Source organism: Sarcophilus harrisii, chromosome 4 (assembly GCF_902635505.1).
Source record: "Sarcophilus harrisii chromosome 4, mSarHar1.11, whole genome shotgun sequence".
NCBI lineage: Eukaryota > Metazoa > Chordata > Mammalia > Dasyuromorphia > Dasyuridae > Sarcophilus > Sarcophilus harrisii.
In genome coordinates, this window is record NC_045429.1 from 190,456,306 (window position 1) to 190,473,234 (window position 16,929).

The window sequence follows — 16,929 nt, forward strand, 5'->3', positions numbered from 1 at the left end:
CATATACCATTATTTATTCAGCCATTCTCCCACCAATGGGCATTCACTCTGTTTCCAATTTCTTGCCACTACAAACAGGGCTGCCACAAACACTTTTGCACATTGAGTCCCTTTCCTTCTTTGGTATCTCCTTGGGGTATAAGCCCAGTAGTAACACTGCTGGATCAAAGGGTATGCACAGTTTGATAACTTTTCGAGCATTGTTCCAAACTGCTCTCCAGAATGGTTGGATTCATTTACAATTCCATCAACAATGCAGCAATGTCCCAGTTTTCCCACATTCCCTCCACCATTCATCATTATCTTTTCCTACCATTTTAGCCAACCTAACAGGTGTGTAATAGTACTTCACAGTTGTCTTAATTTGCATTTCTCTGATCAATAGTGATTTAGATCACCTTTTCATGACTACAAATAGTTTGAATTCTTATGCCAAGATAATCCTTATCTTATCTTTGGGTTTGTCAAACATTAGATTGCTATAGTGATTGACTCTTTTGTTCTGTGAACCTAACCTATTCCACTGATCAATTGCTCTATTTCTTAGCCAGTACCAAATGGTTTTGGTGACTAATGCTTTATAATATAGTTTTAAATCAGGTGCAGCTAAGCCACCTTTATTTGAATTTTTTTTTTCATTAGTTCCCTTGAAATTCTTGATTTTTTGTTCTTCCAGATGAATTTTGTTGTTATTATTTCTAGGTCAGTAAAATAGTTTCTTGGGAGTGAATCCTTCATTTCTTATAGTATTATATTCCATTACATTTGTCTACCATAATTTGTCCAGCCTTTCCAATTGATAGGCACCTCCCCTTAGTTCCCAGTTCTTTAATACCACAAGTACTTGTTGTTGATCATAAGAAAATTTTATTTAGCAAACATTTATTAGGTGGCTTATTGTTTACAAGGCACTATGGAGGCACTTCCATATAAAAATAAGTAATATAGTTCTTACCTCAAATAGTTTACAATATGAAAATGTAAAATTTATATTTACCGTTTAACAAAAAAATATATATATGTCAAATAGGTCCATGTAATAATTTTTATAGAATTGTTTACATCTGACAATTCTTTCTTGCAAAATATAGTAACAGTCAATTATAGATCAAATTCAATCAATTTTTCTTCTCTTAATTTTCTGAGATTTATTTTCTTGATTATTAGTTAATTTTTCTGCAGGTCTTTTCTTCAACCCTTTCATTTTCCTTGTTTGTAATTTACTCAGATCTTGTTTCTGCATATGAATTCTTCCATAAGTTGCACCAAAAGTATCATGGGAAATATTCTTCTTCTTCTTTGGCTGTAAAATAAAAATTTTTCTTTTACAATTCTTAGTGGCATAAAATAGTAAAAGCTTAGTCTTTAGTGGGACATTTCAAAGGGGTTTCCATTAATGAACATTTACTGAGCATACTTTGGATACTACAGGATGACCTAGTCATTCACAAGTATAGAGAACCTTTAGTAAGGAGGTTAAAACAACCTGCCAATATCCCTGTCCTTACAGGGATGGCAAAAATCCAATTTGTTTTTCAGCTTGAAAGGTAAATCTACAAATGAGGTTGTCCATGACCTCTGGGCTATGTGTAAGACTGCCTATAATTCCCAGTCTCCATGGGTCCCAAACTGATCTCCATTGCAGTATTTGATTATTCACATTCACCAAAGCACACAAAAATACCTTCTTCTCCCATACTACCTGGTAGTGAAATTTGTGACAGGACCTCTGTTCTATCTAAAATAAAAATTAGTCAACTTTGACTGAGGCAAGAATAAATATGGGGTTTGCGGAACAGTGGAAAAAGAGCTAGATGTAAAATTACAGGATCTGTATTCAAAAGTCAACCCTGCCAATTAATTTGATTTTGGGCAATTTCACTTCTAGGGGCCTCAGTTTCCCTCCTTTCTTAAGTTAGGGGGTTGGATGAAATACCTCTGAATTCCTTTCCATGTCTAAACCTTAGCTTTCTAAGATCCATAATGTCAAAAACATAGTTTTTAAAATGTAATGCCTAAAACAAATTAAGACTTAATAACTTTTTTTTGTACTTTATAACTTCTTAAGATAGCAAACTGTTGAGCTGGAAAGGACTTCAATAAACACCCATTCCAATTCCTTCATTTCAGAACCAAGAGAACTTGAAATTAGAGGGGTTAAGTGACTCACTTGGGTTATACAATTAAGAAAAAAGCAGCAGGCCCCAGCAGTCAGGACACCAAACTCCCAAGCCAGTGCTCTTTCCACCAACAGTGACCATAATCTGTTTTCAAAATTATTTTGAAAGCTAAATAAGCTCTCAAAAAAAAAAAAAAAAAAGTGCCCTGGACATGCACAGGAGTTAGAATCACAAGGTTTCTCAACACTACAGCTAGAGTCAAGAGCAGACTTTACAATCAAGTGACTACCCCATTTGGTCAATGAAAATTCAAGAGTTCACTGGAATCAATTATTTATTGAACACGTACCAGGCCTTAACAACTGTCAAGACACAAGAATCATCAGCTTAAAAGCTATCTTAAGCTTTTCTTAAGATCTTAAGATAGCTTTTCTAATTATCCAATAACAATCAAGTTATTTATCTTCTCTGTTCTCTTAAAAAATACATCATTTTTTCAAAAATCCATTCAGTTTGTTCTGTACTTCTATAACTTCTACATTTCAACAAAAAGTTATGATAGAAGAAATAGAGCTGAAAGTCAATCTTCCACAGACACAGTGACTACAAGATAGATTTAAGCCTTCTTATAATATGGCACATGGCAAGCAACTTGCCTATAGGCCCCGCTCTCTTCTCCTCAGAAGCCCTCCATGGTCCTTCTTATGGGTCTAACTCTTTATTTACCAATCTCGAAGCTAAACCTTGAAAAGATATGTGGGTGGCTATAAAGCAATGAGGTCTATTCTGTGCTGCTAATGGAAATCAGTCCTATCTGTTCCACAACCCACTAAAAAATGCCATTCCTGCTGTTACATTTTTCATTGTAAAGATACCATCAACATTATGGCATTCCAACTCTATCTTTTTCTGAAGTTTATTTTTAATGTTCCTTCCCCTAAAACCAAAAGACATATTTTGCAAGAATTGACTTTTTTTTTTGTTTTTTAGGCTTACACACCTTCAGGGCTTTAGGCAATTTCATGGATAATTTATAAAGATCATCTGATGCCAAATAGGTTCTTCTCATGATCAGATCCAGTGATGGTCCCATTTCTTCCAATTCAATTCGTGGTGTTCTGCAACCAGATTTCTTCAACAATAATCTTTATAAAAATAATAATTAAAAAACCCAACAACAAATATTAGTGCCTTTTCTCTTATAAAATACTCCCTCTCTCCCCTGCTAAAAAAAAAAAAAAAAAAGAAAATCTAAATTTGGTATCTTACAAGTTTTATTCAAATGCTCGCTTTGATGAACATACAAACTTTTAGGGAAGAATACAATTAAATATAACTGGGAAAGAGTAATTCAAACAGAAAACTTTTCAGGAAAAAAATTATTGCTTCTCCATTTAACTTATTCAGTCCCCCAGGTATGAAACATTTAATGTCCCTCACGCATTTATGAATGCATAAAATTCATTCTATGAGTTTTGAAATGAGTTTATACTAACATGAAACACAGTCTTACATCTCCTGATAATTATGAACACTAATTTAACCTGGATCATACTGACATAACTTTATCCAGAGAATTTAAATGTAAGCTAAAATACAGTCAAACATCAGGCTTGTGGAACAGCCCTGGGCAAGAAAATAAGAGAAGGAAGGCAGCTAAATGGTGCAGTGTGGCCCTGAAGCCAAGATGACCTGAATTCAAATCCGGATTCAGACACTTAATATTTCCTAGTATTAAGTCACTTAACCCCAATTGCCTCATGCCCTCCTAAAAGAAAATAAGTGAGGGGTAATATCAGGAAGAGACCCACTTCTAACCCTTTGAGACTCTGAAACAAATGAATTCAACTAAAAAAAAAACAAAACTTGAAAGATTATTGGATCCCAGGAATTGGAATTAAAGAGAAAGGACCTTAACAAACCATCTATTTTAGTCTCTTCACTATAAAGTGAGTAAACTAAGGCTGAGAGGGGTCAGGGACTTAGAGGATTCTACAAACCTGAGGTTTTTCTGATATGCTAAACAGCACTCTATCCATTATACTATAAAAAGGCACTACTACTAAAAAGTCAGGAATTGAATCTAGTCCTTGCTTATGATGAGGGAATACTGTCAATGAACTGCTCACTGGGACCTGATTAGCTTTCCTGGCTAATGAAACTATATAAGGCTGACCTTTCTGGGTGAAGGAGGAGACAAAAGATAAAAGAAAAATGGAAAGAAGATAAGGATGTTATTACTGAAAAGAGTGTCAGACTATGAATCAGGCAGCCTGGGCTCTTCTGGATTGTCTTTTGCACCAACCCATTTGTAAACTGGCCTTGAGTTCTCTATTCCCGTTTTCTTATCTGCAAAAATAGGGTTTGGATTAAGATGATCATTAAAGTCCCTTATAGTTGCAGGATTGTGAGATTAGTTGCAGAGGGAATAAGGAAGGGGAAGAGTGGGGGGAGGGGGGGCGGGGGAGAAGAAGAGAAAGGAAGGGAGGGAAGAAGAAAGGGAGCAAATGACAGAACAAGAATTTATTAAGCTCCTACCATGTGCAAGGTACTGCAATGAGTGCTTCACAAATATCTCATCTGATCCACACAATAATCCTAGGAGGTACTTGCTCTTTTCCTCCTCATTTTACAATTTAAAGAAATTGAGGCAGACAAAGTTAGTTATTAAGTTGACTTGCCTAGAGCCATACAGCTAGTCAGTGCCTCATACTGCATCTGAACTCGGCACTTCCTGAGTCCAGGCCCGGTGCTTTGCGCATTGGGTCACCTAGCAACAAAGCTGTTGGTGGCAGAGAGACAGCAAAGTGCCATTCACACTTTGACACTGCAGCTCCGGAAGGATAAGGAGCCTCCACTATGTGTGTGCTGGGGGATGGGAGGAGGAGGCTGAGAGCCAGGGAGTGTGGGGGTGGGGAGAACCAGGGGGCCTGTACTGAACCTCAAGGACTCCTAGAACTGCACACACACCAGACCGAAGCAACCAAGGTAACTTGACAAGGACAGATTCACTGCCCACCCACTACGTCGAGCTAAGCCATAACAGAACAGAAGGAATGTCTCTTTAACAAAATAAGCAGGATCACCCTTGTCAGCACAGGTCTGACCACGTGCCCCATTACCTTCAGAAGCAAATTTAAGGTCCTGTTTTGCCAAGAAAGCCATGACTGCCTGGCCCATTCCTTTCCAGCCTGGACACTGCTTTCCTCCAAGTACTCTAACGTTCAGTGACAATGGCCTGCAAGATTCTCTCTCATCCCCAACTCTGACTCTGCTTCTTCCCTGGCTATCTCCCAGGCCTTGAATGCTCTCTTCATCACCTCTGCCTTTCCTTCAAGACCCAGCTCAAGTCTGAGCTGAAAAAAGCCTTCCCCGCCTATCCTTCATATGACACAGACGTTTACATGTTGCCCCTCTTACATTATGAACTCCTTGAGGGGAGGGACTGTGTTTCTGCCCTTTTCGGAACTCCCCAGAGCTGGCATAACGAAAGGAGTGCCTGCCAATTTCTGCCCTCATAGCCCCCTGAACGACTCTTACAACTCCAGCTTCCAGATGAGCTGCTTATCTGAAATCAGAGGGGCTTTTCCTGCATCAATGAAGTCACAGGGATGTGCTGCAAAAATAGCAGTATCTATGTATGACTCTGAAAGTGTCAACCCGAGGAGCTTTTAATAGATCAGTACAAGTTTAGTCTGTCTATCCTAAAAAGATATTAGGATCCAAATGGAAAAGCTTTTGGAATTCTCTACAGATTCTGAATCCTAAAGTTATGGGCACAATGCCACATCTACTTAGATTATATGGTTCTGCAAAAATTATTCTCTCAGGGGAAAAAAAACAGAAGGCTTTCCCTCTCTGCCGTGCCATGATTATCCAGACAGAACTGGTGAAAAAGAGGAGACTGTGAGGTTGCAAAAATTTCTGTGCAATTCTTCTCCCACACCACCTCAGACACTGATAAAGCAAATGGACCTGGGTAAAGCCGGCCAATGCTGGCACTAGCTTCCAGAAAGTAACAGTTTCAATTCCCAGTGTTGTTGGGCTTTCAAAGGTGCAACAGCTAAAGCACAGAATGGAGAGAGAGAGAAATAGAGAGAAAACAACAAACATCAATCCTATCATCTTTCTCTTTCTTCACTGATCAAGTCTAGAACCATGACTTCCCTGGTGAAGGAAATGGAGCCGAGGAAATGTTTGCTCCGTGTTCTGGCCTGTGCACCTTAGGCATCTCATTAACTCATTCCATGAACCAGGATGTTAGAATATAAAAGGTTATTACAGAAGAGTTTTCATGAGAAAACTGACCCCTCATGCAAGGCCTTCCATTTCATTACACACTAAAGATGCCATTTTTTAAAAGCACTGCTTACACTTAAAATTCTATTCCATGTCAAACATTAAAAAGAAAAATGTTTCATTCTTCCCAGAAGTTGGGAGACTTAATGGAGGTAGAACATTAAATATGCTATCAGACACAATTAAGTTTGTTGAACTGCCTTTCCACACAAATTCCCACTTTGTTTAAAAGGATTAGTTCAGGGGCAGTTAGGTGGTGCAGGGGATAGAGTACTGGTTCTGGAGTTAGGAGGACCTGAGTTAAAATCCAACTTCAGGCATTTGGCACTAGCTGTATGACCTTGGAGAAGTCACTTAACTCCAATTGCTTTGCCAAAAAAGAAAAGTCTTGTGCTCTGGATAGCAGAAGTGGGAAAGAGATATTTGAAAGCGAAAGTAGTATTAATATAAAAAACAGAAGCTATCAATAAAAATTAGAACTTTAAAAGAAATTACTGTGGCTAGGCAGTTTATTTGTAGAAACCTCACCATTATCATGACAAAGAATATGCTGGCATTTTAGTCATTCATTACCCAAAAAACTAGCAGAAATTCTTGAAATACTAAACTATATTATGGACAAGTCTAGGGACTTGCTAGGAACCTGCAGAGAGCAGAAAATTTTCTAAAAATTTAGAGAGTTACATGATCAGTACTATGCCTATCCAGGCAGTCTACCTTCCAGCCAGATGCCACCATGTACTGTGCCCCTTTCCTCTATATAGGCCGGCATGTTCTGAGGTTCTTGCCTTTACTTGGGCTATTTTCTAGGCTAGAAAGACCATCCTTTCCTTTTTCCAATACAATCTGTAACACTTTTACCTACCCACAAGTAGTTAAAATTTAAATAAGTATAAGTTAAATACTATCATTCCCCCTTCTGTGATCTCCACTCCCCTGCCCATTGCTTGATCTCGGACAGAGCACTTCACACTTTTCATGTTTTTATCATGTATTAGAATTACAAGGGGGTATGTCAGTTTTTCCCATCTACTTCCTTACTCAACAGTAAGCTCCATAAGGGTAGGAGCTAAGTTTTAAACTTTACTGCCCTTAGTGCCCAACTTTGTACTACTCATGTGAAGCACATGATATGTTTGCAGAACTGAATAAGATGCTTTGATCTTTGATCTGCTAATAAATTTTGCAGAAAGGCAGTCACATTACCTGGGGGGAGTGGAGAGAAGGGAGAATCCAAGCTACAAGCTTTAATTCACTTTTGTAAGAAAGAAGCAAATGACTAAAAAGCAAGCTGAAATGAAGTTTTTCAAGAAGACTCAATGAATTCTGCTTTTTTGTCCTGTGATGTCACCCATCACAGAGACTGACGCTTTCAATGAGTCAACCAGGAAAAAAAAAAAAGGGGGGGGGGGAAATATATGTATAAATTTAATATTCAATATCTTCTACTTATGAAGGCAAGAAAGCATTTATTATTTATTTTAGAAAGATTTCCATTCTATACTATAATGCAACAATTTATATTTAGAGTACTTAGAACACAAGAGTAATTGACATCTATCTGGAAATCTTGTATTTGTCTACTAAGCAACTCAGACAGATGTAGTTCTATTATATTTAATCAATCCTTTGTCACAAATTGTATTTCCTTGTCTCACCACAAAACAAGAATATATTTTCCCATGTAGACCAGGAATATTTCTTTCCAAAAATCTTAAACAAATTTTATCTTCTCACTCCGTCAAATAATTAAAATGCAGATTGGATGTGTATGAACTTAATTCATTTCATTAAAAGTCCTTAATAAATAACCATGATGAGATATCAGTGACCGAAAGTTTTTCCCTAGTTCTTTATACACTATACACACATTCTATGATCTTTTTTCTTAGATAATTTTGAACAATGAAATCTAGAAATTCTTAAAACTGTGCTGGGAAATTATATTAAAGACTAGAATGTCTAGGGTTTAAAATAGTCTGGAAGAAAAATCATCTAAGAAGTGCTTTCTGAACATTTAACTATTGGGCCTTCTGAGTGGATGCCCTACAGTCAAACTCCAAATTTTTTTTTATCTCGATGTTGACTATGGCAACCTTAATATTTGTAATGAACTGAGTTTTCTATTATAAAATTAAGTAAATCTTTTTGCATTGCTTTATTTATGCTAGCAAATCTGTCTTCAAGACCAAATTAAGCTGATTATAACTGCTAATCCTTTTGAGAAAATATTTATTTACTTTCTCTCATAGAAAGGACTCCTTTCTAAAATTTTCAATCACTTTAGTCTACTAGTTTTCTCAAGAAAATCCAATCAACCTAGAAAAAATAACAACAAAGTTCATATGGAAAAACAAAAGGTCAAGAATTTCAAGGGAATTAATAAAAAAAAAATCAAATGATGGTGGCTTAGCTGTACCAGATCTAAAACTATACTATAGAGCAGCAGTTACCAAAACTATTTGGTATTGGCTAAGGAATAGATTAGTTGATCAGTGGAATAGATTAGGTTCAAGGGATAAAACAGTCAACAAATATAGCAACCTAGTCTTTGACAAACCCAAAGATCCCAGCTTTTGGGATAAGAACTTACTGTTTGATAAAAATTGCTGGGAAAATTGGAAACTAATATGGCAGAAACTAGGCATTGATCCATACTTAACGCCGTACACCAAGATAAGGTCAAAATGGGTTCATGACCTAGGCATAAAGAATGAAATTATTAATAAATTAGAGGAACATAGGATAGTTTACCTCTCAGACCTGTGGAAGGGGAAGGTTTTTATGACCAAAGCAGAACTAGAGATCATTACTGATCACAAAATAGAAAATTTCGATTATACCAAACTGAAAAGTTTTTGTACAAACAAAACTAATGCAGACAAGATTAGAAGGAAGCAATAAACTGGGAAAATATTTTTACAGTCAAAGGTTCTGATAAAGGCCTCATTTCCAAAATATATAGAAATTAACTCTAATTTATAAAAATCAAGCCATTCTCCAATTGAAAAATGGTCAAAGGATATGAACAGACAATTCTCAGATGAAAAAATTGAAACTATTTCTAGTCATATGAAAAGATGCTCCAAGTCATTATTAATCAGAGAAATGCAAATTAAGACAACTCTAAGATACCACTACACACCTGTCAGATTGGCTAAGATGACAGGAAAAATAATGATGATTGTTGGAGGGATGTGGGAAAACTGGGACATTGATTCATTGTTGGTGGAGTTGTGAAGCGAATCCAACCATTGTGGAGAGTAGTTTGGAACTATGCTCAAAAGTTATCAAACTGTGCATACCCTTTGATCCAGCAGTGTTACTACTGGGATTATATCCCAAAGAGATTATAAAGAAGGAAAGGGACCTGTATGTCACGAATGTTTGTGGCAGCCCTTTTGTAGTGGCTAGAAACTGGAAACTGAATGGATGTCCATCAGTTGGAGAATGGCTGAATAAATTGTGGTATATGAAAATTATGGAATATTACTGTTCTGTAAGAAATGACCAACAGGATGATTTCAGAAAGGCCTGGAGAGACTTACACGAACTGATGCTAAGTGAAATGAGCAGGACCAGGATATCATTATATACTTCAACAACAATACTAGATGATGACCAGTCCTGATGGATCAGGCCATCCTCAGCAACGAGATCAACCAAATCATTTCTAATGGAGCAGTAATGAACTGAACTAGCTATACCCAGAAAAAGAACTCTGGGAGATGACTAAAAACCATTACATTGAATTCCCAGTCCCTATATTTATGCACACCTGCATCTTTGATTTCCTTCACAAGCTAATTGTACAATAATTCAGAGTCTGATTCTTTTTGTACAGCAAAATAATATTTTAGTCATGTATACTTATTGTGTATCTAAGTTATATTTTAATATATTTAACATCTACTGGTCATCCTGCCATTTAGGGAGGGGGGGGTAAGAGGTGAAAAATTGGAACAAGAGGTTTGGCAATTGTTAATGCTGTAAAGTTACCCATGTATATATCCTGTAAATAAAAGGCTATTAAATTAAAAAAAAAAAAAAAAAAAGTTATCAAACTGTGCATACCCTTTGATCCAGCAGTGTTACTACTGGGATTATATCCCAAAGAGATTATAAAGAAGGAAAGGGACCTGTATGTACACGAATGTTTGTGGCAGCCCTTTTGTAGTGGCTAGAAACTGGAAACTGAATGGATGTCCATCAGTTGGAGAATGGCTGAATAAATTGTGGTATATGAAAATTATGGAATATTACTGTTCTGTAAGAAATGACCAACAGGATGATTTCAGAAAGGCCTGGAGAGACTTACAGAACTGATGCTAAGTGAAATGAGCAGGACCAGGAGATCATTATATACTTCAACAACAATACTAGATGATGACCAGTCCTGATGGATCAGGCCATCCTCAACGAGATCAACCAAATCATTTCTAATGGAGCAGTAATGAACTGAACTAGCTATACCCAGAAAAAGAACTCTGGGAGATGACTAAAAACCATTACATTGAATTCCCAATCCCTATATTTATGCACACCTGCATTTTTGATTTCCTTCACAAGCTAATTGTACAATATTTCAGAGTCTGATTCTTTTTGTACAGCAAAATAACGTTTTGGTCATGTATACTTATTGTATCTAAGTTATATTTTAATATATTTAACATCTACTGGTCATCCTGCCATTTAGGGGAGGGGGTGGGGGGGGTAAGAGGTGAAAAATTGGAACAAGAGGTTTGGCAATTGTTAATGCTGTAAAGTTACCCATGTATATATCCTGTAAATTAAAGGCTATTAAAAAAAAAAAAAAAAAAAAAGAAAATCCAATCAATTAATAGTTTATTCATGGGAGAGGGGAAGGGTTGGAGAGTGAGGGTAGGGGAAAACCAAATAAAATAGACAGAAAAATGGCCTCAAATGGAAACAAACACATAATAAGCATAAAAATGTAAAGGAACAAAATCCTTAGAAATATAAAACACATACCATTTCTACCAAATAAAAATCAATTTTTCCAAGGATTTTTCCTCCAAATCTACAAATACACAAACATGCACATGCACGTGTACACATACCCTACCTAAATTTCCAATAGCAATTTTAGTACCTACATTTCGAATATTATATCTTTTTTTTAAAACAAATATTAGAAATGAAGCACAAAGGCTATATATAAGTTAATGTCCATAATCTGTCTACTTCTCAACAAGGTTTATAGATATGCTTACAATAACAATTTCTTTATTTCCTCCCTCACATCCTCTTATTTCCTATTTTCTACTCTTGTTTTTGTATCTCATCAAGTACTGCTTTAGCTCTTTCCGTATAATCCCTATTAAGGGATGGCCCTGATGTTGTAGATTTTTCCCTATAAAGCTTCTGAAAACGCTAGCAAATATATTTATTATTATTAAATAATTAAAGATTTTCTATGTTTCATAACAAATCTTACAATGAGTAAACTAGTTTCTGGTTGTAAAATGTTTATTTATATATGATGAATGAATTCTTTAAGGGTTCAAAGGAAGAGGCAATTAACCATACACATGTAAATAAGGTTACTCATCAAGGTTAGAGGCAATATTATTAATGTCACTTTATATTCAGAGATCCTTTAACCTAAGCATCTTATAAGACTTATTAATTCTCACAAGTAACAACTAAGTCATAAATGCAGGACGTACCATTACTATTTATAGAGAGAAATAGCTTAAAGGGTCTGTCTGAAGTAGTAAAAGATACAAACAAGTAATTTCCAGAATGAGCTTATAGATACCTTACATATTATTATATATACCTCTAGTTTAGATATGTCATTCTGAATGCTTCTCTGACTGAATGATGTTCTACTGTTTTTCTTCTACAAGTGAACTTTCATAAAAACTACAAAGAGAATACCTTAGTAGAGAATATACTGAAAAAGCTAAAGCAGTGCTTGGTAATAAGCTCCCTTAGGGAAGCTTGAAGTATAAACGACAAATCATCTTGGCATTTCACCAGGCTGCTTCACATATTTATTGATTTCCTGCCTGCAGCAGAATTTTCTCAGCCCTATACTTCCTCATTTTTTATGTCAAAGTAACAACATACAGGCATTATAGTCAACACAAGAAAAGTCCCAGGCTCCTTAGCTGGATCGTCAAACATATCCCTCCTGAAATGAGGAGTGCTCCAAGACAGCGTGCTGGACTTTTTTTCTATACTCCATAATCTCTGCTCACTTGGTTTAATTATAATCTCGATGCAGATGACTCCTACATTGTCTACCCAGTTGCAACCCCTCTTGCGAGCTTTAGTCTCTGACACCAACTGCCTCCCTGACTTTCTAAACTCAATGTCTTACAGGTACAGACCTAAGGACTGGACTAAGTAACTCCTACCAAAGAAGGTCTGTACCTTCTCTTCCATGGAGAGTCTTAAAGATGCCTGTGGCACTGAGTCATAAGGAACACAGAGTAAGTGTTGTCAGAAATGGGCCATAGACATCTCTAACTCAACAAGAGCAAAACAGAACCCAGCAGCTTTCTGGGCATGCCCATCCCTCTTCTGAATTTCCATTTTTCTATTGGGATAACCATCCTCCAGTGAGGCAAATTAGCACCTCTGGGTCATCTCTAGTCCCCACCCACTCCATATATCCTATCATTTGTCAAGTCCTATGAATTCTACTTCCATAACATCTCTTCCATCTTTCCCCTTATCTCTGCTTCCATAGCTACCACCCTAAGCCAGGCCCTCATTCCCTGTTACCTGAGCTATTTATTGCAGGTGCAAGAATTGGTGGTGGTCTTTTAATTTTTTCCTCTCTCTAATTTTCTAGCTTGGCTCCAGCCTTCTTTTCCAGGGTTAATACTGCAGTCATGCCCTCAGTGGTTCTGTCAAACTGGCCTTCTGACCACTTCTTACACATGAAATGCCATGCCTCTTTGTAGAGGGCCACAATCAGTGGGGGAACTCTGGGTGAGGTGTAAAACTCTTCAGCCCAGAGGGAACCTGCTAACAATGTCTGGTTCAGCTCCCCATCTCCCCCAAGGGCTCTCAGCCTACCTTGAGAAGTCAGGGAGTGGTGACAACCTGTGTGGAGATTGAGGCAGAGTGATAGCAGGTGGAAGAGTGATACCAGGTGGCAAACTACGTACAATAACAAGTTGTTTTTGTGGTACCACGTTCTTAATGTTGTTTTTGTTACATTATAAAAAGGGGAAAGTCCTTGAAATAAATGGACCCCATTTTCCCACCATCCTCGGGAGTCCTGCCTCATCACTTCTCCACTAGGAAGGCATATTTTAATCACCCGATTGTGGGGGTTCTAGAAAGCAATGGTAAGTTTTGTCACCCCAACTTGGGGGCTCTAGAAAGCAGGATATCTTAACCACCCCAGTGTGGGGGCTCTAGAAAACAACGGCACCAAAATGTTTGTGGCAGCCCTGTTTGTAGTGGCTAGAAGCTGGAAAATGAATGGATGCCCATTAATTGAAGAATGGTTGGGTAAATTGTGGTATATGAATGTTATGGAATATTATTGTTCTGTAAGAAATGACCAGCAAGATGAATACAGAGAGGCTTGGCGAGACTTACATGAACTGATGCTGAGTGAAATGAGCAGAACCAGGAGATCATTATATACCTCAACAACGATACTGTATGAGGATGTATTCTGATGGAAGTGGATTTCTTCCACAAAGAGAAGATCTAGCTCAGTTTCAATTGATCAAGGATGGACAGAAGCGGCTACACCCAAAGAAAGAACACTAGAAAATGAATGTAAACTGTTTGCATTTTTGTTTTTCTTTCCAGGTTATTTATACCTTCTGAATCCAATTCTCCCTGTTCAACAAGAGAACTGTTTGGTTCTGCACACATATATTGTATCTAGGATATACTGTGACATATTTAACATGAATAGGACTGCTTGCCATCTGGGGGAGGAGGTGGAGGGAGAGAGGGGAAAAATTGGAACAGAAGTGAGTGCAAGGGATAATGTTGTAAAAAATTACCCTAGCAATTAATGAAAAAAAAAAAAATCAAATGAAGGTGGCCTAGCTGTACCTGATTTAAAACTATATTATAAAGCAGTAGTCACCAAAACCATTTGGTTGATCAGTGGAATAAGTTAGGTTCACTAGACAGAATAGTCAACTATAGCAATCTAGTGTTTGACAAACCCAAAGATCCTAACTTTTAGGATAAGAATTCATTATTTGACAAAAACTGCTGGTATAACTGGAAATTAGTATGGCAGAAATTAGGCATGGACCCACACTTAACAATATACCAAGATAAGACTGGGTCCATATTTAGGGCATAAAGAACAGATTATAAATAAATGAGGGAAATAGAATAGTTTATCTTCAGACTTGTGGAGGAGGAAGAAATTTGTGACCAAAGATGAACCAGAAACCAATACTGATCACAAAATAGAAAATTTTGATTATATCAAATTAAAAAGCCTTTGTATAAACAAAACTAATGCAAACAAGATTAGAAGGAAGCAAAAAACTGGGAAAACACCCATTAAAGGTTCTATAAAGGCCTATTTCCAAAATATATAGAGAATTGACTTAAAGAAATCAAACCATTTCCAATTGACAAATGGTCAAAGGATATGAACAGACAATTTTGATGATGAAATTGAAACTATTAACTAAGAAAGACTATTCCAAATCATTATTGATTAGAAAATGCAAATTAAGACAACTTGAGATACCATTACACACCTTGATTGGCTAAGATGACAGGAAAAATAATGATTGTTGGAGGGGTTGGGGAAAAGTGTATACATTGTTGGTGGAGTTGGGAAAATCTAACCATTCTGAGAGCAATTTGGAAATTATGTATGCCAAAAGTTATCAAAGGTGCATACCCTTTGATCCAGCAGGATTCACGGGATTATATCCCAAAGTTATAAAGAAGGGAAAGGGACCTTATGTCAAAATGTTTGTGGCAGCCCTTTTGTAGTGGCCAGAAACTGAAACTGAGTGGATGCCCATCAATTTGAGAATGGTTGGTAAATTGTGGATATGAATTTATGGAATATTATTGTTCTGTAAGAAATGACCAGCAGGATGAATACAGAGGGTTGAGACTTCATGAACTGATGTAAGGAAAGAGAGAACAGGAGATCATTATATACCTCAACAACGATACTGTATGAAGATGTAATCGTGGAAGTGGTTTCTTTGACAAAGAGACCTAACTCAGTTTCAATTGATCAATGATGGAAAAAGCTACACCCAAAGAAAGAACACTGGGGAAATGAATTAAACTGTTTGATTTTTGCTTTTCTTCCTGGGTTATTTCACCTTCTGTCCAACTCTTGCAACAAGAGAACTGTTTGGTTCTGCACACATATACTGTATCTAGGATATACTGTGACATATTTAACATATATATAGGACTGCTTGCCATCTAGGGGAGGGGGTGGAGGGAGAGAAGGGAAAAATTAGAACAGAAGTGAGTGCAACGGATAATGTTGTAAAAAATTACCCTGGCAGGGGGGTTCTGTCAATAAAAAGTTATTAAAAGAAAAAAAAAAAAAAAAAAAGGAAAGAAAGAAAACAATGGCATGTTTTGTCACCCCAATTGGGGGCTCTAGAAAGTAGAACACAACACCTCTTCTCTATACCTTTGCAAAGTCTGTCCATCTAGGCCTGAACTGCATTTCCTCCTTAATTCTGATCTCTTTCAATTCCTTTAATTCCTTCCTAGTTTCCTTCAAATCTTAGCTTAAATGCTTCTACTACATGAAGTTTTTTCTAATTCTCCAGATTTTGCTAGTGCCCCATGTACATATACCAAATTACATTTTATTATAGTATATATTTATATTTGGATATATTGCCTCAAGACAATTATAAGTTCCTCATGCAGTGACTATTTTTTGTCCCTAGTAACCAATACTGTATCTGATATAGAGGCTCAATAACTTTTTGCTTGATCTGGAATTAGTTTCTTGGAGTAAAATTTTAGCAGATTTTAAAAAATTATATTTCATATTTTCAACTCTGGCTTAAACTCAATTACTGAACAACTATTGAGGTAGTTACACTCCTAGATATTCTGAATCAATATTTTATTGTCAGAAGTTTACGTTTCTTTCTTTCCTTTTTTTTTTTTTTTTAAACTTGCAAGATAGTTTTGCTCAGGAGCAGCTAGGTGGCATAGTGGATAGAGCACCAGCCCTAAAGTCAGAGGACCGGTTCAAATCAACCTCGACATTTAAATTTCCTATTTGTGACCCTGGGCAAGTCACTTAACCCCAATTACCACAGGGGGGAAAATAGTTTTGCTCAGTTTGATTTTTGACACCAGAGTGAAAAATGCCTTAATACTGGTAAATCATATAAAAACTATGATGCTCTTTTTAAATACTCATTTCTACTTTCTCTGCTTCACAATCATACTTCTTACCCCTTACTACCTTTCCTGTATTCAATTCATTCCTTCCCTCTCACATCCCTACTTCAAATTTTCATTAAAAAGGAAAAAATATCCATTTTATTTA

General features: G+C 36.7%; 1 protein-coding gene across 1 annotated transcript in view; it reads right to left on the minus strand.

Annotated features, from left to right (window-relative positions):
* Nucleotides 1-844: 844 nt before the first annotated feature.
* The window catches only part of RPF2 (ribosome production factor 2 homolog), a 43,246-nt gene continuing 27,161 nt past the window's right edge, over nt 845-16,929 (minus strand). Inside the window, exons 9-10 of the mRNA XM_003770663.3 lie at nt 3,121-3,265; nt 845-1,303 (exon numbers count right to left, since the gene is read on the minus strand). Of these exons, the coding sequence (XP_003770711.1) occupies nt 1,115-1,303; nt 3,121-3,265 (334 nt within the window). The 3' untranslated portion in view covers nt 845-1,114. The remainder of the gene's footprint in view (nt 1,304-3,120; nt 3,266-16,929) is intronic.